The 24129-nt window shown below is 39.5% G+C and overlaps 1 protein-coding gene across 4 annotated transcripts in view; it reads left to right on the top strand.

Moving 5' to 3' along the window:
- KIF6 (kinesin family member 6) overlaps positions 1-24129 on the top strand; it is a 428173-nt gene that overhangs the window by 143279 nt on the left and 260765 nt on the right. For 2 of the 4 annotated variants that reach the window (XM_012100599.5, XM_012100600.5), the window contains exon 7: positions 22093-22299. The exons of the other annotated variants lie outside the window; for them this stretch is intronic. In XM_012100599.5, the coding sequence (XP_011955989.3) occupies positions 22093-22299 (207 nt within the window). The remainder of the gene's footprint in view (positions 1-22092; positions 22300-24129) is intronic. 4 annotated transcript variants of the gene reach the window in all.

The raw sequence follows: 24129 nt of genomic DNA, 5'->3' as shown, positions 1-24129 counted from the left end.
TGCTTTTTTGATGATCCAGAGGATGTTAGCAATTTGATCTCTGGTTCCTCTGTCTTTTCTAAAACTAGCTTGAACACCTGGAAGTTCATGGTTCACGTAATGCTGAAGCCTGGCTTGGAGAATTTTGAGCATTATTTTACTAGCATGTGAGATGAGTGCAATTGTGCGGTAGTTTGAGCGTTCTTTGGCATTGCCTTTCTTTGGGATTGGAATGAAAACTGACCTTTTCCAATTCTGTGGCCACTGCTGAGTTTTCCAAATTTGCTGGCAAATTGAGTGCAGCACTTTCACAGCATCATCTTTCAGGATTTGGAATAGCTCCACTGGAATTCCATCACCTCCACTAGCTTTATTCGTAGTGATGCTTTCTAAGGCCCACTTGGCTTCACATTCCAGGTTGTCTGGCTCTAGGTCAATGTGAGTTATCACACCATTGTGATTATCTTGGTCATGAAGATCTTTTTTGTACAGTTTTGTGTATTCTTAACACATCTTCTTAATATCTTCTGCTTCTGTTAGGTCCATACCATTTCTGTCCTTTATCGAGCCCATCTTTGCATGAAATATTCCCTTGGTATCTCTAATTTTCTTGAAGAGATCTCTAGTCTTTCCCATTCTGTTGTTTTCCTCTATATTTCTTTGCATTGATCGCTGAGGAAGGCTTTCTTATCTCTCCTTGCTATTCTTTGGAACTCTGCATTGAAATGGGAATATCTTTCCTTTACTCCTTTCCTTTTCGCTTCTCTTCTTTTCACAGCTATTTGTAAGGCCTCCCCAGACAGCCATTTTGCTTTTTTGCATTTCTTTTCCTTGGGGATGGTCTTGATTCCTGTCTCTTGTACAATGTGATGAACCTCTGTCCATAGTTCATCAGGCACTCTGTCTATCAGATCTAGTCCCTTAAATCTATTTTTTACTTCTACTGTATAATCATAAGGGATTTGATTTAGGCAGCTAGAAGCCTTAGCAAAAGATGTGTTGACAATTCTAACTTCTTCTCTAACCTACTGAATATATGTTATTAGGTATAGAAAGAAGGGAACATGAATTTTGAGCCCTTAGTATATCCCGGGCATTTTTCTTCCTCTTTTTTTATATTTTATATAGTCATTCTTAACTAGTGATTCTGTCTTATAACATCATTTGCATTCTGCTCTCATCTAACCTGATTAATAGTATTGCATGAACCATGAATTTCAAATCTAAAACGTTTATTAAAATAAATGAAGTGGTACAGTGCAGCCATTATTAGAATATTAAAATGTACTTAACCCATATACATAATTAGGGAAACACAATCTTATTGGCTGTAAAAGCTTAGCTCCTGAGTTTCTTCTGATCTTTAAAATTCTGAATTCTGATTAAACAGCAGAAAAAAGCAGCCTTTACTCCCTGTTACTAAAACCCACCAACAATAGTGACAAAAAATGAAAAATAGAAGGGGGAAGGCCATCATCAGTGAAATAAGGAAATAGCCATAACCCCAAACCATAAGGAAATCTGCCAAATATAATGAAGTTTGAATTACGGTGAGGGAGGTTGTTGAGAGCCAACACATATATCCTCCAACCTCAGGCAGGATACGGTTTCACCTTAAAGAAAGGGTCACAATTCTTAAATGCAAATCCAATGATCTTCTGGTTAGAGTGATGAGATCTAAGAACACACGCAAGTAAGATAGAGAAATGTTATTTAGATATTCATTCTGCACAATAGAAGGTGAGTCCAAAAGAGTTAGACAGGCCGTTTTTATGGTTAGTAGTCTAGGCTTATGGCCAAGAAAGATGGCCTTTGGTGAGTGGAATTCAGGGAGTTTGTGACTTGAGAAATTTTACTACCCCAGATCTTCTAGTGCAAAAATTTGAGGAAAGTATATGGTCTCAAGGGCTTCCCTGGTAGCTCAGATGGTAAAGAATCCACCTGCAATGCAGGAGACCCAGGTTAGGTCCCTGAGCCAAGAAGATCCCCTGGAGAAGGGAATGGCTACCCAAGCCAGTATTCTTCCCTGGAGAATTCCATGAACAGAGGAACCTGGCAGGCTACAGTCCATGGGTTGCAAAGAGTTGGACATGACTGAGCAACTAAGCATGCACACACTTAAGTGTGTGCTCTTAAAGTTAAGAATGAAATGTGCAGAGTAAATCTATGTAATAAACAAAGTGAATTTGAACTCTCTAGGGAAAAGATGGGCATGCTTAAAGATAAAATTATCAGGAGGAAAATAGCCAAAGATCTTTTTATAAATGTGGAGTGTGATGGGTAAAGCAACATACATTTGGAGACTGCTTACATCAGGAAACAAGGTAGTATACTTCATAATCTTAAATATGTTACCTAAATGCAATCTTTGGTTTTAGAAATACCTAAAAATATAGAAAAATTCAAAGAAAAGATTGCAAAACAAGAAGATAAAGGTAAGCTTGAAGAACCTAGAAATGAAAGAGAAGAAAACCATTATAGAGATGAAAGTCCCTTAAAAAGCAAAAAATAAAGAAGAAAAGGGGGAGAAGGAAAGCAAGGAAGAAGAGGAAGAGATGGAAGAGGAGAAGAGGAGGAAATGTGGCTGAAAATAATCAGAGAAACAAAGGAGAAACCAACTGTGAGTAATTAGAAATCCTGAAGAAAAGAATGAGGGCAACAGGAAAAAAACATGAATAAAGAATGAGAGGGAGAGAGAGAAGTTTCCTGAAATCTGGAATTACTTGAATCTGCAGATGAAAAGGACATGCTGTGTTTCAAATTGAAAGAGCTCTACTCCAAGATAAAATCTACTGAGGCTACTAATTTCCAAAGCTAAATTAAGAACTTTATGAACATCCAGTCAGAAAAATGCAAGCCAACTATGAGTGAAGATTAAAAAAAAAAAAAGTGTGTACTTGGACTTTTCCACAGCAGTATTCAATGCCAGAAGACAGTGGAACAAGTTCTAAAGCAAGGATATTGAGTCCCAATAATTTTATACCCAGCCAAATTTTCAAATTATCCTTAAAAAGCAAAGACATCAGACAAGTAATTTTAAGCATGTGTGAATTCTGGAAGAAAATGAACCCAGTGATCCTTTTTAAAAATTGCTTGACAGTCAAGTCTAACCAGTTAAGAGATGAACCAAATTAAAGGATGTGGGAACCCAGAAGCATTACAAAAGGTATGGTGGAAAACATTGTATTTATTTAGCTGTAGATGTAAAACTACATCTAGCAACTGTGTAAACTGAATATTATAAACCTTGAAAATATAAATTAATATTAGATGAAACACAAATTTGGAGTTAGAAAATAGAAGAGGGAGTGGTGTTAGAAGTGAGCTGATTTCCTTATATTGCAAAGCAAGAAAGAAGCTGTTGTTGTTTAGTGACTGAGTGGTGTCTGACACTTTTGTAACCCCCATGGACTGCAGCCTGCCAGGTGCCTCTGTCCATAGGACTTCCCAGGCAAGAATTATGGAGTGGGTTACTATTTCCTTCTCCAGGGATCTTCCCACTGCAACTCAGGGCTCGAACCCACATTTTCTGTATTGACAGGTGGATTCTTTACTGCTGAGCCACGAGGGAAGTCCAAGAAAGGAATAGATGCTGTCTAAATATCAACCATATGGTTAAAAACTATAATGACTCAAGTCCTTTAATTCCATGAGCTTTCCTTAATTCTAAAGAGATACTTTTAGAAAAAAAGATATGTGTCTCTCACCATGAAAAAAAATTTTGTTGGAACATCATCAGTTCCTTCAGTTTTATTTCTTTTTTCTTCTATTAAATTCAAATAAAATTTAATTTAATAATTTTCAATTAAGAATAGTATAACAACAGTTAGAACTGGGCATGGAACAACAACTTGTTCAAAATTGGGAAAAGAGTATATCGTGGCTGTATATTGTCACCCTGCTTATTTAACTTATATGCAGAGTACATCATGAGAAACGCTGGACTGGAGGAGTGAATGCTAGATGAATCACAAGCTGGAATCAAGATTACTGAAAGAATTATCAACAGCCTCAGAGATGCAGACGATACCACTCTAATGGCAGAAAGCAAAGAGGAACTAAAATAGCCTCTTGATAAGGGTGAAAGAGGAGAGTGAAAAGGCTGACTTAAAACTCAGCATTCAAAAACCGAAGATCATGGCATCTGGCCCATCACTTTATGGCCAGTAGAAGGGGGAAAAGTGGATGCAGTGACAGATTTTCTTTTCTTGGGATCTAAAATCACTGCAGATGGTGACTGTACCCATGAAATTAAAAGACACTTGCTCCTTGGAAGTAAAGCTGTAACAAACCTAGACAGCATATTAAAAAGCAGAGACATCACTTTGCTGACAAAGGTCCATATAGTCAAAGCTGTGGTTTTTCCAGTAGTCATATACAGATGTGAGAGTTCAGTTCAGTCTCTCAGTCATGTCCAACTCTTTGTGACCCCATGAACCGCAGCACGCCAGGCCTCCCTGTCCATCACCAACTCCCGGAGTTCACCCAGACTCACGTCCATTGAGTCAGTGATGCCATCCAACCATCTCATCCTCTGTTGTCCCCTCCTCCTCCTGCCCCCAATCCCTCCCAGCATCAGAGTCCTTTCCAATGAGTCAACTCTTCCCATGAGGTGGCCAAAGTACTGGAGTTTCAACCTTAGGATCATTCTTTCCAAAGAAATCCCAGGGCTAATCTCCTTTAGAATGGACTGGTTGGATCTCCTTGCAGTCCAAGGGACTCTCAAGAGTCTTCGCCAACACCACAGTTCAAAAGCATCAATTCCTCAGTGCTCAGCTTTCTTCACAGTCCAACTCTCACATCCATACATGACCACAGGAAAAACCATAGCCTTGACTAGACGGACCTTAGTCGGCAAAATAATGTCTCTGCTTTTGAATATGCCATCTAGGTTGGTCATAACTTTTCTTCCAAGGAGTAAGCGTCTTTTAATCTCATGGCTACAGTCACCATCTGCAGTGATTTTGGAGCCCCCCAAAATAAAGTCTGACACTGTTTCCACTGTTTCCCCATCTATTTCCCATGAAGTGATGGGACTGGATGCCATGATCTTCGTTTTCTGAATGTTGAGCTTTAAGCCAACTTTTTCACTTTCCTCTTTCACTTTCATCACAAGACTTTTTAGCTCCTCTTCACTTTCTGCCATAAGGGTGGTGTCATCTGCATATCTGAGGTCATTGATATTTCTCCCAGCAATCTTGATTCCAGCTTGTGCTTCTTCCAGTCCAGCGTTTCTCATGATGTACTCTGCATAGAAGTTAAATAAGCAGGATGACAATATACAGCCTTGACATACTCCTTTTCCTATTTGGAACTAGTCTGTTGTTCCGTGTTCAGTTCTAACTGTTGCTTCCTGACCTGCATACAGATTTCTCAAGAGGCAAGTCAGGTGGTCTGGTATTCCCATCTCTCTCAGAATTTTCCACAGTTGATTGTGATCCACACAGTCGAAGGCTTTGGCATAGTCAGTAAAACAGAAGTAGATGTTTTTCTGGAGCTCTCTTGCTTTTTCCATGATCCAGAGGATGTTAGCAATTTGATCTCTGGTTCCTCTGCCTTTTCTAAAACCAGCTTGAACATCAGGAATTTCACGGTTCATGTATTACTGAAGCCTGGCTTGGAGAATTTTGAGCATTACTTTACTAGCATGTGAGATGAGTGCGATTGTGTGGTAGTTTGAGCATTCTTTGGCATTGCCTTTCTTTGGGATTGGAATGAAAACTGACCTTTTCCAGTCCTGTGGCCACTGCTGAGTTTTCCAAATTTGCTGGCATACTGAGTGCAGCACTTTCACAGCATCATCTTTCAGGATTTGAAATAGCTCCACTGGAATTCCATCACTTCCACTAGCTTTATTCGTAGTGATGCTTTCTAAGGCCCACTTGACTTCACATTCCAGGATGTCTGGCTCTAGGTGAGTGATCACACCATCGTGATTATCTGGGTCGTGAAGATCTGTTTTGTACAGTTCTTCTGTGTATTCTTGCCACCTCTTCTTAATATCTTCTGCTTCTGTTAGGTCCATACCATTTCTGTCCTTTATCGAGCCCATCTTTGCATGAAATGTTCCCTTGGTATCTCTAATTTTCTTGAAGGGACCTCTAGTCTTTTCCATTCTGTTCTTTTCCTCTATTTCTTTGCAGATTGCTGAAGAAGGCTTTCTTATCTCTCCTTGCTATTCTTTGGAACTCTGCATTCAGATGCTTATATCTTTCCTTTTCTCCTTTGCTTTTTGCCTCTCTTCTTTTCACAGCTATTTGTAAGGCCTCCCCAGACAGCCATTTTTCTTTTTTGCATTTCTTTTCCATGGGGATGGTCTTGATCCCTGTCTCCTGTACAATGTCACGAACCTCATTCCATAGTTGATCATGCACTCTATCTATCAGACCGAGGCCCTTAAATCTATTTCTCACTTCCACTGTATAATCATAAGGGATTTGATTTAGGTCCTACCTGAATGGTCTAGCAGTTTTCCCGTTTCTTCAATTTGAGTCTGAATTTGGTAATAAGGAGTTCATGATCTGAGCCATAGTCAGCTCCCGGTCTTGTTTTTGCCGACTGTATAGAGCTTCTCCATCTTTGGCTGCAAAGAATATAATCAGTCTGATTTCAGTGTTGACCATCTAGTGATGTCCATGTGTAGAGTCTTCTCTTGTGTTGTTGGAAGAGGGTGTTTGCTATGACCAGTGCATTTTCTTGGCAAAACTCTATTGGACAATAAAAAGAAGACTGAGTGCCAAAGAACTGATGCTTTTGAATTGTGGTGTTGGAGAAGACTCTTGAGAATCCTTGGATGGCAAAGAGATCAAATCAGTTAATTCTCAAGGAAATCAACCATGAATATTCATTGGAAGGACTGATGCTAAAGCTGAGGCTCTAGTTCTTTGGCTACCAACCTAAAGAGCCAAGTCATTGGAAAAGATCCTGGCACTGGGGGAGATTGAGGACAGAAGGAGCGGAGGGCAACAGAGGATGAGATGATTGGATGTCATCGTGGACTCAATGAACATGAATCTGATCAAACTCTGGGAAATAGTGAAGGACAGGGAAACCTGGTGTGCTGCAGTCCATGGGGTTGCAAAGGGTTAGACACGCCTTGGCAACTGAACAACCATAACAACATGTGTAGTATGCTTTTGTTTTGGTAAAGCACTCTTATACGTTCTTACATTTGTATACGTATATTAAAATGAATAATTTTTATCAGACATTAACATTTTTTGAGGGAGATTTTCATCTTTGTTCTTTTTTGTGTTGTTTATATTTTCAAAATAGTGAGTGTGGTGGGGATTACCAGTGTTTACCAAAACTTCTGGGTTATTCCTTCTGGCACATGCTTCTTTGAAGTTAATAGAGTTGAAGTGCTCTAACCAATGAAATCTGAATAGCAGTGGCATGTTAGTTTTAGTCTGAAGCCTGTAAGAATTAGTATGAAGTTCTCCCTAATCTCCTCCTCTGTGGCAAACCCTGAAAGCTTTATGTCGGAGTGGTGACCTTAGAAGATGGCAGCACCCCCACCAGTCTTGAAGGGTCAAGTACATGGAGCAGAGCCACCATTTCACAATATTGGAGAAATACTATGAGCAAAAAAGAAATCTTGTGATTTAAAAATTGTGATTTTTTAAGCCTCAGAGATTGTGGTGCTATTTATTAAATTGCTACCATACCATGACTCAGTCTGTCTTAATGAATGTGTGTCATTTGTACAAAATAATGACTCATTATTCTTCATAAAATTCAAATGTAGCATGGCTTTTTTAGTAAGAAATCATATGTGTGTGTAAATATATAATCTATTTTCCAAATGGTTTTGAAGCAAGTTACAATTTCAAAACACATATAAACCAGGTCAAAAAAATGTCGAAGAGGAAAAAAATTTAAGGTGAACTTAGTTTAAAAGAAGATAGATGGATATGATAGATGACTGGAATAAGTTAATTATTGCCGTTAAGGACAAAGTTTAGCTATGATTCTTCAGGCAGAGAAATAAAAACTGGGGAAACATTTTGACATTTTTGGTTATATGGTTTTCATTATTCAGATCACAAGCTTTCAGGCATTGAATTCCAGGTTAATTGTATCTATACTTGTGTAAAGTGCTTTCCTGGTAGCTCACACTGGTAAGGGATCCACCTGCCAATGCAGGAGACATGGGTTCAATCCTTGGGTCGGGAAGATCCCCTGGAGAAGAAAATGGCAACCCACTCTAGTATTCTTGCCTGGAGAATCCCATAGGCCAAGGAGGCTGGCAGACTGCAGTCCATGGGGTCTCAAAGAGTCAGACACAGCTCAGTGACTAAACAACAGCAGCGTACTTGTTTAAAGGATCTCGTGTGACAAAATGGGCAGTGTCTTGCCTGTAACTTTGAAAGAAACACAAAAGCTTTATACTTCTATCAGTCTTATATAACATCTCGGAGCTTTGTATTAAATTGTTGTGTATTTAACTGAGTGTATCAGTCAGGATCAAACAAGGAAAATAAACCACTCTTTTTAAAATAGAGGAAATCAATGCAGATACTTTTGTTTCATGGATGGTGGAAGAATCTGAGATGCCAGCCAGGGGATGGAGATGCAACTCAGAGATGACTAGCAGCAGGAAGCTACTATAAACTATAGACAGGTCTCAGCTGGTGGGAGGCATTGGCAGGGCAGTGGAAGGCATGAAATGGGGAGAAGCCAGAGTATTTCTCCCCCTCCCTTTCTTCCCCGCTGGATGCCAGCTCAAATGAGTCTTGGGGAAATGCTGTCTTTAGTACTCGGTCTCCCTGCAATGTAGAGTACAGGAGAGGAAAGGGAAGGAGTGGAGCAGAGGGCAAAGAGGCAGAGATTAACCCATGAGTAAAGCTGTTTCTGTAAGAAATTGGGATAATAGTTCAGATGGATTGCTTTGGCTTACTTTACAACCAGGAATACACATGAGGGAAGCTGGCAGGAAATCAATTTTGGGTATAAGAAGTCAGTGTTTCTTATTAAGGAGACATAGAAGAAGCTATGCTTCTAGCGCTTCTTGTTGATGGATACTTTCATTTTTTGGCAGACTGACTTTTACATCTATTCCTTGTGTTAATTTCAAGTTAGGAGGGAGGAGACAGGGGTCTTATCAGCTGCCCTAAACCTTCAACAAGGAAATTGATCATGTTTGGGACTTGCCAGTAGCCATAGAGAGAACTGTGAAATCTTCAAAATGTGGAGAATATATTATTAGACTATAAAGTGGAGTAAAATAATGTGTGTAATACCTATACCCCTGTGCTTTGAGAGTTCTTCCTTCAGCATCTGTACTGTGAATGAAATTTTCTTCAGATTTGTGTTGGGTCCAGGTCTTGATGCCTGAACCCAAACATTGCATTGAGAGCTATCACAACCAATTTGACAGGATAAACTTCTTTCATAAGAATAAGATTATTCAAATGTATATCTGAGCTCTGCTTGGTGTGTTATTGTCAAGGTTATGTTCAATTTACTTTTCATCTTGAGGTATATAGTATGTATTAAAAAAAAAAAAAAGTTTTCCCTAAAGCCAGTTTAAATGAACTGCCATAAATTCTTGACAAGATCATTAGATTTTTAATCCTTATAACATTATTTTTTCCAATTATGTGTATGGTAAGACTTGGAAATTGTTAAATGAGACTGAATTTTAATAGGAAGAGAAGAAACAAAAAAGTTAAACTTAATATAAAAGATGAAAAATGAATATGCTAGACGACAAGGATGCCATCGAGGACCAAATTTAGCTATGACTCTTCTTGCAGTCAAGTAAAAAAAAAAGGTGGGGAACACTTGGGGTGTTTATATTTTCCATTGTTCAGAGAACAAACCTTTGTTCTGGTATTGATATGATGATTCCTAGTTCAATGATGTTAAACAGAGATGATAATTGAACATACCTCTGATTTAAGATATAGATAAATTCTTTCTCAACTTCCCATATGTGCTGATTTTAGCATGTTTATATTTTTTTTTATAAATGTGTTTGACTTTGATTTGCCTAATTTTGAAGAAATGACCCACAGGGAAGCAATCTGCTCAATCTTGACACCCAACTGAAGAGCCATCACTAACTCTGCCACTCAATTTTCCTAAAATTTTGAAGTCAGCTAACAGATCTTTGAAAGCTTCCCCAGTGGCTCAGCAATAAAGAAACTGCCTGCAATGCAAGAGACACAGGTTCTACCCCTGGGTCAGGAAGATTCCCTTGGAAAAGGAAATGACAACCCACTCTAGGTTTCTTGCCTGGGAAATCCCGTGGACAGAGAAGCCTGATGGGCTGCAGCCCTGTGTGTGTGCTTAGTTGCTCAGTCATGTCTGACTCTGTGACCCCATGGACTGTAACCCACCAGGGACGTCTGTCCATGGGGATTCTTCAGGCAAGAATACTGGAGTGGGTTGCCATGCCCAACCCAGGGATGGAAACCAGGTCTCCTCCATTGCAGGCAGATTCTTTACCATCTGAGCCACCAGGGAGGTCGCCAAAGAGTTGGACATGACTTAGTGACTAAATAACAACAACAAGCAGATCTCTCAAGGCATGAAAATCAAAAAGCCATCAAATGGATTCCAGACTTGTTAGAGAGGATAAATAATAAAACAAACAGGCTATTCTAATTGGAAAGGTGAATCACAATTGCTAACACATTCTTAACTGTTTCAGATTGTTCCAAAGCTGGCTTTTAAACTTTAAACAAAATTAGTATGCCTGGTCTGTTTTTCCTTTTACAGAGCTACTTTGATAATGTGCTGGACCTAGAAATCTTTCTACTAGGGGCAATGAGTTTGATTACTTTTCTAAAAGTCAGGTATCTTATAAAAAGAAAAACCAGAAAGGAAAATGAGCATTTTAGGGTCATTAATTCCAATAGAGGGTTATCTAATTGGGGATATTTTGCTGCTAAGCAGTATGTATATTCTGAAACAGCTTAGATTTTGTACCTTAGTCTCATTGCTACCTCTGTCTTTTGATCTGCCTTGTAAAACTGCAAAACTCCTAAAGAATACTCAGGATTTATCATGAGTATTCAGATACGTATTTATTGAGTATTTATAAAAACTCACAGTATTTATTCTGGCTCAAGATTTATCGTGAATGAATCTGCCTCTGACAACTCTGGGAAAATGTAACTACTCTGTTTGCAGGGGAGCAGGTCAAATATAATTTTCCCATTACTCTATTATAAATATGTTCTGCTGAATTGCAATTATTAATTTATGTGCACGCTGTATTTTTCTTGATATTCCTGGTGCTGTAGATATAGTGAAAAGTCAATACATATTAGTTGGTTAAAAACAAAAATAATGACGCTGTCTTAGAAAGAAAGAAAAGATTGAGACGGGTGTTTTTAGGGTCTCATGCTAAACCACTAGGTTTGGTCAAGCCTCACTTTTTCAGGCTGAGTTAGAGTTCATTGGGTGCATGGTGGGCCTCGTGCTCACCATGGTTGGCCTCGTGGGCCAAGATGTGCCGTGGGAGGAATTAGATAAGAAGTCATTTAAACAATCAGAGGAGGGCTAGATAATCCTTGGTTAAGAGTGAGCTTTAATCTGAAAGGCTCAGATATTAGTCTGGGAAACACCTGGCAATTAGTATTCTCAGCCTTCAATTCGGATAGAGCAGATGAGCAGAGGAACAGCTCAAATAGAATATCTGCTTAGAAAGTGTTACCAAGCAAGGAGAACTGGAGTGAAAGCTGAATTCTGGATTTGCTGGCTGCTGCTGTTGTTTTTAGTTGGTTTGCTTTAAAAGTCACAAACACATATATTACAAACTCCTCTTCAGCCTAAGAGAGATTTCCTTCCCCTGACTTACCCTAAAATAAGGCAAATTCTTGTTGAGCTGTTTTACTCGAAAATAGAAAAGTGAGTGAAAACAAAAGAAAAATGTTGGTGCATAAGAATGGAATATAAGCTATAAGATCTGACAAGAAAAAGCAAGTATTCAAAGGATCCTAGGAAATCTTATATATAGCATAAATAAATCATTCAAATCATTGAAGATGGTATTAAGTATTTATAATCATTTTTGAAGTGATTGAAAACATACGAGATTAACTGAAAGCAGAAAAAAGGTACGAAAAACTTACTAGTGTATCGTGCATGTGTCCTGAGTCACTTGAGTCGAGTCTGACTCTTTGGGACCCTATGGACCATAGCCCCCCAGACTTCTCCGTCCATGGGATTCTCCAGGCAAGAATACTGGAGTGAGTTGCTGTTTCCTCTTCCCGACTCAGGGGTCAAACCCATGGCTCTTAAGTCTCCTGTTTTGGCAGTCAGGTTCTTTACCACTAGTCCCATGTGGGAAGCACCTTAATAGTATATTATGTAAACACAAAAATCATATCTCACATATCATTTTCTCCCCCTAAAATCAAACTTTTAAATCTTTTTTCAAATGCATATTTCTTTATTCACTTTTAATATGTATTTATTTACTTGTTTGGTTGAAACATGCAGATGTTGCAAATGCGGGATCTAGTTCCCTGACCAGAGATCAAACCCAGGCCCCTGGCATCAGGAGCGCAGAGTCTTAGCCACTGGACCACCAGGGAAGTGCCCAAATTTTCGATCTTGAAAATGGCCAGGCCCACACAAATCATGACGAAATAACGAACAAAAGTGAAAAGTATTGTCGCTCTACTGATAAGAATATGTGTAACAAAATCATAGAGCGTCGGGATCACAAGTTGTACATCTGCAGATTCCCACAGAGAAGATGAATAGACAGGCTTTAAAAAAGCTTATCACTGTTTCCCAATTCTTGTTGCTCTACCATTTCTTTTCAAATTTCTGTTTCAGCCTAGGAATATCTCCTGCTCTGTAGGAAATGATTCCTATTCAGGGAAAGAGCTTCTTAGGATGGTAGTCCAGCCAGTGCCAGTAAATGGCTTGAAGGGCTGGAGGAAAAGAAGCTTTAGCCTTCAATACAGAGGTGTGGTATTTCCTTGATTTAAAGATCTGTTTTGTAAAGCTGCAAAAGTAGGTTCAAATACCACTCTGCAAGTACCTTGCTACTCCAGGTCCCTTTTAGATACACAGTTTGAAGCCACCATTGTCTGACAAGGCCATTTCTGAGTCATCTTTTACATTTCAAAGGGCTTCCTGAGTAGCTCAGCTGGTAAAGAATCTGCCTGCAATGCAGGAGACCCCAGTTTGATTCCTGGGTTGGGAAGATCCTCTGGAGAAGTAGGCTACCCACTCCAGTATTCTGGCCTAGAGAATTCCATGGAAGATCCGCTGGAGAAGTGATAGGCTACCCACTCCAGTATTCTTGGGCTTCCCTTGTGGCTCAGCTAGTAAAGAATCTGCCTGCAATGCGGGAGACCTGGGTTTGATCCCTGGGTTGGGAAGATCCCCTGGAGAAGGGAAGGGCTACCCACTCCAGTATTCTGGCCTGGAGAATTCCATGGATTGTATAGTTCATGGGGTCTCAAAGAATCAGACACAACTGAGCAACTTTCATTTTGGGCTTCCTTTGTGGCTCAGCTGGTAAAGAATCCACCTGCAAATTGGGAGACCTGGGTTCGACCTCTGGCTTGGGAAAATCCACTGGAGAAGGGAAAGGCTACCCACTCTCCATATTCCGGCCTAGAGAATTCCACTGACTGTATAGTCCATGGGGTTGCAAAGAGTCAGACATGACTGAGAGACTTTCACTTTCACTTTTCACTATAATCCAAACCACTCTCTACACTGCATGAAATGGGTTAACCATCAAACATTCGGTTGTAGCCTGGTGGATTCCACCATCATTCCTTACCACCCTATAGCAAACTGTCCATTACCATGTCATAATTCTTAAAGTGATAGACATTTAAAAATCCATTTAGAACAATGGGTTTTTCCAGAGTTTGGATATTAGTTATCTTCCACTATATGCACCAATGTTTAAATGGCCTTTCTAAACACAATAGTTAATGCTAGTTAGGAATTTGCTGTTGTTCAGTCGTTAAGACATGTCCAAATCTGGAGCCTCATGAACTGCATCACTCAGGCTTCCCTGTCCTTCACTATCTCCCTGAGTTTTCTCATACCCATGTCCACTGAGTTGGTGATACCATCCAGCCATCTCATCCACTGTTGCCCCCTTCTCCTTTTGCCCTCAATCTTTCCCAGCATCAGGGTCTCTTCCAGTGAGTTGGCTCTTCACATCAGGTGGCCAAATTATTGGAGCTTCAGCTTCAGCATCAGTCCTTCCAATGAATATTCAGGACTGATTTCCTTTAGGATTGACTGGTTTGATCTCCTTGCTGTCCAAGGGACTCTCAAGAGTCTTCTCTAGCACCACAGTTCAAAAGCATCAGTTCTTTGCCACTCAGTTAGGAATAGTGCAAGGAATTCATGAAAATAAATGAATTTTGAATGGGCTTATTTGGAGAATAGAAGAGCGTACTTTTCCAGTAAGACATTCTGGCCAATACTTGACCATCAAGAGGGCAATCTGGGGAGGAGAAAGGGTAGTTGAAGATGTTCAGGCTAGGGGTTAATCAGAGCTCTGGAATCAGGCACAGAGAGTAATTGGAGTCCAAGATAGATTTAGAGATTTAAGTCAGTCTTGCTGTACAAAGAATTCTAATTTTTAGACTCAAATTGTATTTCACTTTGCGTATGGAGTTCTAAAATTATCAAGCATGCCATAGAGATTCTGGAAAACTAGAAATTAACAAGAGCCAACAATTTAACAGACGATTTTGAATACTATTGTGTATTGCTATGTGAGGGTTATAATGATGCATCAGACCTAGTCCTTGCCTTCAAGGAGCTCAGAGTCTAGGTGGGAGGAGGTGGGAAGTGAGAGCCTCTGTAAAACCTTTCAGATAGGCCTTTCCTGAGAAGTAGGCTTCTGCTAAGCTGGAGGAAACCAGCTTTCATCAGCCACAGACTACCAATATGATGAATCTGTAAGGGACCGATGAGCCTGGGTTTTAGACTTTTACTCTATAAAAGAAAGTTATTTATTCTCAACCCTCTGAAAAGGGAAACATTTGGCAAATGACAGATTAAAACATTTTGATACTAAAGCCTCAAAAAGAATCTAAAAAAAAAAAAAAAAGGATTATTAAATGATGGTCAATAACCAGTTAGAAAAAAGTCAGCACTGATTCACCTTAATTTCATTCACTTTTCTGATAGGGTTATAAAAATTCACAGGTCAAGTAAATTCAGTTTATTGAATAAAGTCTCTCAAAATATCCTTGGGGATATAAAGAGAAATTGAAGATATCTGAAAGTACTTGGATTGAAGCCAGTTAGAAAATACCCATGAGTGGAATAGAAAGCAAAGGTGTCTTCATGGAATGCTATTGTTCTGCCCTACTCCATTCTTTCAAAATTGTTTGGGTGAAGAGATACAAGATAGTTTCATTTGTAGATAGCACAAAATTGCAAAACAGTAAAAATCCAGAATTACCTCAACAGATAGTCATGCTGGGATAAAAACTAATCAAATGCAGTCATCAAACAAACAAGTATGTGTGTTTCCCAAAGAAATTCCGTAGCACGGGTGAAAGGCTGGGGCAAATATGGTTTATCATTTTGTGTGCTGTTTATTGGCAAGACTAGCTTTAGATTGTCCAGATTCCAGTGTTCTCTGCTGTGGTTAGACTATGCTTGAAAGAATATACTCAATTCAGAGTGTCAGAGAACCATATTTTAAAAAGAGTTTTGATAAACAGTCATGTAAGGCACAGTGGAGCTACTAGTCTTAGAGAGTGTGTCAGTTTAATTGAGTGATTTAGGTGGGATTGTTATAATCAGATATGTGCTTTTAAAGCGTTACTCTGACTGCAGGGTGGGGAACAGCTGGAGGAGACGAGAATAAATTTGGGGGCGGGGCACTAGTAAGGGATGAATGTAGTAACCCAGGTGAGAGGTAATAGTTATTTGGAGAAGGAAAGAAGAGGGTGGAGGTCAATGCTACAGGATGGATTAGATACAGCATGAGGGAAAGTGATGAGGTTGTTTGGGGTAACATTAAGTTCAAGATGCTGGTAAGGCATTTTAATGACAATTATCAGTCCAGCTCTTGGACATTCTAATCTGGGGTACAGAGAAACTGTGGTTGGAAATGAGGACATCAGAGGCATCTGAACAGTAAACATCAATAGTGAGACATCTTTATGACCTTTTACAGTTCATGGACCACTTCAACACTTCAATCGGTAATTAGTATAACTCTCTGCAGCAAAGCGAGTTTTATCATGGCATTTCAAAGGCATGAAAACCAAAATTACTTTATGTAAATTTGCTTAAGATTTCAACACTCGTAAGCGATGGAACCTGGGCTTAAAGAAACCAGGTCATCCAATTCCAAGTTCTAAGATTTGGGTGTGTGACAGTACCAATCCAATGAACAACAGTACCAGTGCAGTCAGAGTCCTTTGGATGGCAATGAGATCAAACCAGTCAATACTAAAGGAAATCAACCCTGAATGTTCACTGGAAGGACTGATGCTGAAACTGAAGCTCCGATACTTTGGCCAGCTTATGTGAAGAGCCAAATCGTTGTTGCAAAAGACCTGATGCTGGAAAGATTGAAGGCAGGAGGAGAAGGGGACGATAGAGGACGAAATGGCTGGATGGTATCACCAGCTCAATGGACATGAGTCTGAGCAAGCTCTGGGTGATGCTGAAGGACAGGGAAGCCTGCCGTGCTGCAGTCCATGGGGTTGCGAAGAGTCAAACATGACTGAGCAACTGAACAATAACAACCAATCCAATGAGAATCAGAGCTATGGAAGAGCTCCCCAAGAGGAAGAAATGTGGTGACCACAGATAGCTTCAGACATGGCTGTTTTTATGGACTGGAGAGAAAAGAGCCCAATAAAAGACAAGGAGACTGAGCAAGCAGTTAGAGGGTGAGAGAGAGAGAGCACCAGGATGGTCTTCAGCTCTAGAAACCTGGGAACAGAAGGGGGGTGAAGAGCTTCCACAAAGCAGAAATGGTTAGCATTCTTAGGTTTCACCTAAATGATCAGGACGCTCAGTGCTGAAAGCAGATCACTTCCTATCCTGCACAGTTAGCTTTTTTCCCTTGTCCACTCTCATTTCACACATTTTGTCAGTAGCTCCTGAACTGTATTATAAACGCCTTGAGGGCAAGGTCCAGGCCTTCTTTTCCTTCTTATCTCTGTACTGCCTAGCATGAGGCTGTATACACAGACTGATATAAAATGTGAAAGCTCTCTGCATGCAGATGATTAATCATCGCTAGAATTTTTCCAAAGGCACTGTCTCTAGTGCCAAAAGCACATTTGTTTAAAATGTGCGCTTAAATTTGAATGAATCTGCCTAAATGGTGCCATCTGTTCTTAGGCAGTTTCAGAAAGGTTTTAGTACAGTTTTACCTTTAAAAGGACAAATGCAAGGGCATGCCTATGAGACATAAAGACGTCCTTAAGTAAACACAGAGCAGGCACTGGCACATTCAATCACACTTAAGCAGCTACACATTAAGAATGTTTTCTGAGGTTTAAGAAAATTTTAGCTAAGAGGACACCAACTACTACTTCATGCAGAAAATATTTATGAGAAGTTACAAAATTGTAGGCATGGACTCCTGCACATATTACTGCATTTTAATTACAGAGCGCAGAAATACAATTTAATTTGCTGTACCCTTTGAAATGGGTTGACTCTTCCACTCTTTGCTAATGGCCCACATTTTACAGTGATTTCAGTGCATCAATTAACGAGCTGAAGACAGCTGTGGGGGATAGTCTCCATGTTAGTCATTTCTGATTGTCATTTGACTTTTGTTACAGTGCTGTAGGATTTATTGTTGTGTGAATATAACAGTGAAATGAAACCCATGTTTAAGTTCTGCAAATAACTTAACAGTCACTTCCAAAACACCTCAACTTAGGTTCTAAATTTGAGTTTGCGGTTTTACATGCACGGTTATTTGCTGATCCACTTTAGCATGCAAAATCACACACTGGCTAGGTTTGGGTATAGTTATTGTGGCAACGAGTAATGGGTCAAATTTTCAGCCTATTTAATTCACTAGCTACATCATCATCACCAAAACTGTGCCAGTATCTGGACATCTGTATATTTTGCCGTGTGTGTGCCAAGTCGCTTCAGTCACATCCGACTCTTTGTGACCCCATGGACTGTAGCCCACCAGGCTCCTCTGTCCATGGAATTCTCCAGTCAAGAATACTGGAGTGAGTTGCCATGACCTTCTCCAGAGGGCCTTCCTGACCCAGGGATCAAACCCGCATCTCCTATGTCTCTGAATTGGCAGGAGTGTTCTTTACCATTAGCACCACCTGGGAAGCCTCTTTGGGTAGATTCTTTACCAGCTGAACTTCCAGGGAAGCCCATGTATTTTGCTAGTTGGTATAAATCTACAATGGTGTCTATCAAGAATTTACATTTACAGAAAGAATAGCATCCACATATGTTACCCTATCTGAATACATGTGTATCCATATAGAAATTCTTTTGTTTAATCCCATTTTGCAGAGGTGGAGATCTGAATGGTTTTATGCATATGAACATTCCTTTGGAATATTTTTAGATACTTTTTATTTTAGATATTTTTAGATGTCTGATATCTATTTACTTCTGATAATTTTTAAATAAAAGAAATAGGATATTTCAGATAATGGTGAAGTCATCTCTCACAAAGGCAACCACTATCATTAATTTGATATATCCTCTCAGTCCATTTTCTAAACTTTTAATGACCTAGGTTATGGCAGCACAAGCTAATGTTTTTAAATAATATTGCCTTCTTAATTCTCTAAGTTTTATCATAGTATTTTTATCATTAACCTTCCATTTCCCCTCAACATTCTGTTTCAGAAATCAATGTCAACCTACACAAAAGTTGTTGCATATTACTGTTCTGTAGTTTGAATTAGTCTAGTTTATTCATCTTTTCACCGCAAGATGTCCATTTAGGTTGCACATCTTGCAACAACTTCTTGCTGCCCTAAGCAGTACTGCAGTGTCCTTTGACTTCTGTCTCCGTCTCCCTCTGCCTCTGTCTCTTTCCCCTGTAATGTACCTGGCCCAGGTTTCCCTTTTGGAAATACTCCTAGTGAAGTGAAATGAAGTGTTAACTGCTCAGCCATGTCCAACTCTTTGCCACCCGCAGACTGTAGCAGACCGGGCTCTTCTGTCCAGGGTATTCTCCAAGCCAGGAATGGGTTGCCATTCATTTCCTTCTCCAGGGGATCTTCTTGACCCAGGGATCAAACCTGGGTCTCCAGCATTGCAGGCAGATTCTTTACCATCTGAGCTTGACCAGTAGTCAGTGTATTATTGCTGGCTTGTGGGTCATAGGGAATTCTCTCTCTCAAAAAAAAAAAAGATTTTTAATTTGCAATCTCACCAGCAGTATATAATATTTCAACTTCCTTATATCTTTACAAATACTTGTTTTGTTAGACTTTATTTCTTACATTTTTTCTGATCTGATAGAGGTGAATGAAATAGTTAATTATTGGATTTTAATTACTTGTCTTGAGTATTTGTAAGCCTGAGCATTTTTTCAAAGACATGTTGACCGTATTCAGGTTTCCTCTTTATAGGATACGTATTTATAACCTTTGCTCATTGTTTTCTGAGTTGTTTGTCTTTCTCTTATGGTTTTGTGGGGGTTCTGTATTTCAAATGTTAATCTTTTGTCAGCCACATATACTGCTAATATCACCTCCCAGTCTTTTAACTTTATGGTAGATATCATGGCTTCCCAAGTGGCTCAATGGTAAAGAATCCTCCTGCCAGTGCAGGAGACATCGGTTCAATCCCTGGGTTGGAAAGATCCCTGGAAAAGGAAATGGCAACCCCCTCCAGGATTCTTGCCTGGGAAATCCCATGGACAGAGGAGCCTTGTGAGCTGCAGTCCATGGGGTCGCAAAAGGTCAGACACATCTAAGTTACCTAACAGCAGCAGTAGCAGATATCATCACAGAAGTTCTTTAATTTTGGATTATTTGATCAAATATTTCAAATCCATTCATTTTGTGTTTTATATTTTTTCATAGGTTATCTATTACTACCTTGGGTTGATTACAATATGCTGCTATATTTTATTAAGGTTAAAGTTGTGTTATTTCATTCAAAAAAGCAACAACCAGACTTGTGTACATTTCCTGATAAAAAGATGCACCACCACTGGTAGTCTTGCTAAAGGGATAGGACGTAAGTCTGGTCAAGCCCTCGATCCAGCTGCTGATACCCAAGAAATAGAGCTGACAGGACAAGTTGAACTCTCCCATGAGAACATACGAAGTCAGCAAAGTACAGACCGAGAAACTTTGGTCAAATGGCTCAAGTTCTTCAGCAGATACGTTGTAAAGAAAACAAAGGGGTGGAAAGGGAACCTGTGGATGGAATGAGAATCAGACACTTCTCAAGCTAAAAACCTAGGGACAAAACTAAAACTATAGTATCTAAGGATGTGTGCTTAAGTGATAAAACCCAATGACATCTAAGAAAGGGATTACTACAGAGTCAGGAAGAAAATGTTTATTTTGGGGAGAATATTAGGATAGGTCTTCTGAGGTGCCTGGCAGAATTGTTGTTTGACCTAGGAGGTAGTTAACAGGATGTTTGCCTTGTATAAATCATTTCGCTAAACTAAAAGAAAAAAAAGAAGTTGTGTTATTTTGCACGTAAATCTTTATACATTCTGGGACTTATTTATATGTATAGTGTCGCTGAGAGTCAGGCACAACTGAGCGACTTCACTTTCACTTTTCACTTTCCTGCATTGGAGAAGGAAATGGCAACCCACTCCAGTATTCTTGCCTGGAGAATCCCAGGGACGGGGGGAGCCTGGTGGGCCGCAGTCTATGGGGTCGCACAGAGTCGGACACGACTGAAGTGACTTAGCTGCAGCATAGTGTGAGAAAGCAATCTAAATTTGCATTTTCAAGATGGATAGCCCATCATTCCAACACCACTTGTTAATAAGTCCATCCTTCATCCTCTGTGCTATAATGTCACCCAGGAACTTAGGCAGAGTTCTTAAATGAGCATAGCATGTTTCACTGACCTAGTTATCTGCTCCTGCAGCAGTACCACTCTGTTTTAATTACTCTAGTGTTACGATTATCCCTGGATATATAGCAAGACAAGACCCTTTTCCTTATTATTCTTTCACAGAATTGGTTTTGATTATTTTCAATATTTGCTCTCCCATCTCATTTTTAGAATTAATTTGTTTTGCGCTGTAAGCAAAACCAACAGCATTTGTATTTCAGTTGCGTTGAATATATTGCTTAATAGAGAGAGATTAATACAGAGATTAATTTTGGATTTTCTCATCCATGGAATGATATATTAATATCTGACACCTCAATTTTTCAGGTTTCCAGTTTGTATTCTTTAATATTATTTTATCATTTTCCTTGTAAATTGCATATCTTTTATAAGATTAATCTCTTATTATCTCATCATCTTTGTTGCTATTATGAATAATATATTTCCTGATTAATTGTCGCTGGTATATTAGAACTTTCTGATTTCTCATATTTATCTTTCATCCAACAACCGTCTCATCTTTTTAGTCCTTAACAGTTTATTTGTAGATGTTCTTGCATTCTCTATGTAAACCACAGTATTCTCTGTGTATAAGACACTTTAATTTATTCTTTTCTATTACTATGCCTCATATTTTTTTCTTGTTTATTATTTGACTGGGAGCCCCAGTTCAGTGTTGGGTAGTAGCAGTGATGTTAGGTATCCTTGCCTGTGGACTGTGTTTACAATTGTGTAACGAACTCTCTCAATGCACCCATTCCCAGCTCTTTTCTTATGAAATTCACATTGAACATTTTCAGTATGGCTAGCCAAAGTTAAGGTATGGACTGTAGTCATGTAATGGGGTAAACTTATTGTATTGTTTAAGAAGACCCAAGCTTTGCCTCACTCAAACTCCCACTTTCTGAATGAACCCACTCATATCTGTTATCAGTCATTCAGGAGATAACACACTGAAAGTAATTCATATTAAGGATCTCCGCTACAAGCATCTTTACTCCATTTGAAAGTATTCACTTCACGGGAAATGTCTTACCAGTGGAAATATAAATTTAAATCTGTTGATAGTCTTCCAAAATTCTCATTGTTCACATTTGTCCTACAACTTATTTATTATAGACGCCTATGAACCAGGCTTCAACCCGTTCTCACTGCATTTTCACCATTCACCTGTCAAGCAAGGAGCCAGGATCTGCAACCGTGAGACATGCCAAGCTGCATTTGGTGGACCTGGCTGGTTCAGAGCGGGTTGCCAAGACTGGAGTTGGAGGCCAGCTTCTGACAGAGGCCAAGTATATCAACTTGTCACTGCATTACTTAGAACAGGTAAACAGTTGGGGTAGGATGACCTATACCTACCATTTTAATAAATTTTATTTATTTTTAATTGGAGGATAATTGCTTTACAATATTGTATTAGTTTCTGCCATCACCATGAGTCAGCCTTAGGTAAATATATTTCCCCTCCCTCTTGAACCTCCTCCTTTTGACCATGTACATAGGATCAGGCATTCTACTGGCATTTTTGCCCTGTTTTGTGTCTCAAAACAAAACATATGTGATGTAAAATTATATTGTGGCAATATATATATATATATAAATATATATAATGTAACATTTACCATTTACTAATTTTTAAGTGTACAATTCAGCAACATCAAGTGCATTCAAAATGTTGTACAATTATCACCACCATCCATTTCCAGAAGTCTCATAATCCCAAACAGAAACTCTGTACCCATTAAACAGTAACTCCCATCTCTTTATACTCCCAGCCCCCATCATGCCTGTTCTACTTTCTGCTGCTATGAATTTGCCTATTCTATATACTCCTGTAAGTAGAATTATACAATGTTTGTCCTTTTGTGTCTGATGTCTTTCACTTAGCATAATTGCAAGACCCGTCCATGTTTTTGCATGTATTGGACTGTCCTTCCTTTTCTAAAGTGCTTATTTACTTATTTGGCTACACTGAGTCTTGGTTGTGGCATGTGGGATCTTCACTGTGTCACGTGGGCTGTTTCGTTGAAGTGCGTGGACTCTTTAGTTGTGGCCCAGAGGCTCAGTAGTTGCAGCACAGGCTCCAGAGCACTTTGGCTTCAGTAGTTGAGGCACCCAGGCTTAGTTGCTCCATGGTATGTGGGATTTAATTCCCCAACCAGGGACTGATCTGTGTCCTCTACATTGAAAGTGTGAAGTGTAGATATTGCTGTTGCTCGGTCTCTAAGTCATGTCTGACTCTGCAACCCCATAGATTGCTGCATGCCAGGCTTCCCTGTCCCTTCAGTATCTCCCAGAGTTTGCTCAAACTCATGTTCATTGAGTCATTGATGCTCTCCAATCATCCCATCCTCTGTCACCCCCTTCCTGCCCTCAATCTTTCCCAGCATCAGGGTCTTTTCCAATAAGTCAGCTCTTCCCATCAGGTAGCCAGAGTTTTGGAACTTCATCTTCAGTGTCAGCCCTTCCAATGAATATTCACAGTCGATTTCCTTTAGGATTGACTGCTTTGATCTCCTTGCAGTCCAAGGAACTCTCAAGAGTCTTCTCCAACACCACAGTTCAAAAGCATCACTTCTTTGACACTCAGCCTTCTTTATGGTCCAACTCTTACATCCATACATGACTACTGGATAAACCATAGCTTTGACTATACAAACTTTTGTTGGCAAAGTGATGTCTCTGCTTTTTAGTATGCTGTCTAGGTTTGTCATAGATTTCCTTCCAAGGAGCAAGAGTCTTTTAGTTTCATGGCTGCAGTCACCGTGGGACCATTTCATGGCAAATAGATGTCATGGTCTTAGTTTTTTGAACTAAGTTGAGTTTTAAGCCAGGTTTTTTACTCTCCTCTTTCATGCTTATCAAGAGACTCTTTACTTCCTCTTCGCTTTCTGCCATTAGAGTGGTATCATTTGCATATCTGAGGTTGTTGATATTTCTCCCAGGAATCTTGATTCCAGCTTGTGATTCATCTAGCCCGGCATTTCCCATAATGTACTCTGCATATAAATTAAATAAGCAGGATGACAGAGCACCATTTCCACTTTTCCTCAGCTGCTTCATTCTTTCTGGAGGTATTTTTCTGCTCTTCCACAGTAGCATATGGACCTAGGGCTCATCTTCTGGTGCCATATCTTTTTGCCTTTTCATACTGTT

This window comes from Ovis aries, chromosome 20 (assembly GCF_016772045.2).
Source record: "Ovis aries strain OAR_USU_Benz2616 breed Rambouillet chromosome 20, ARS-UI_Ramb_v3.0, whole genome shotgun sequence".
Lineage (NCBI taxonomy): Eukaryota > Metazoa > Chordata > Mammalia > Artiodactyla > Bovidae > Ovis > Ovis aries.
This window is presented reverse-complemented; position numbering and strand designations above follow the sequence as displayed.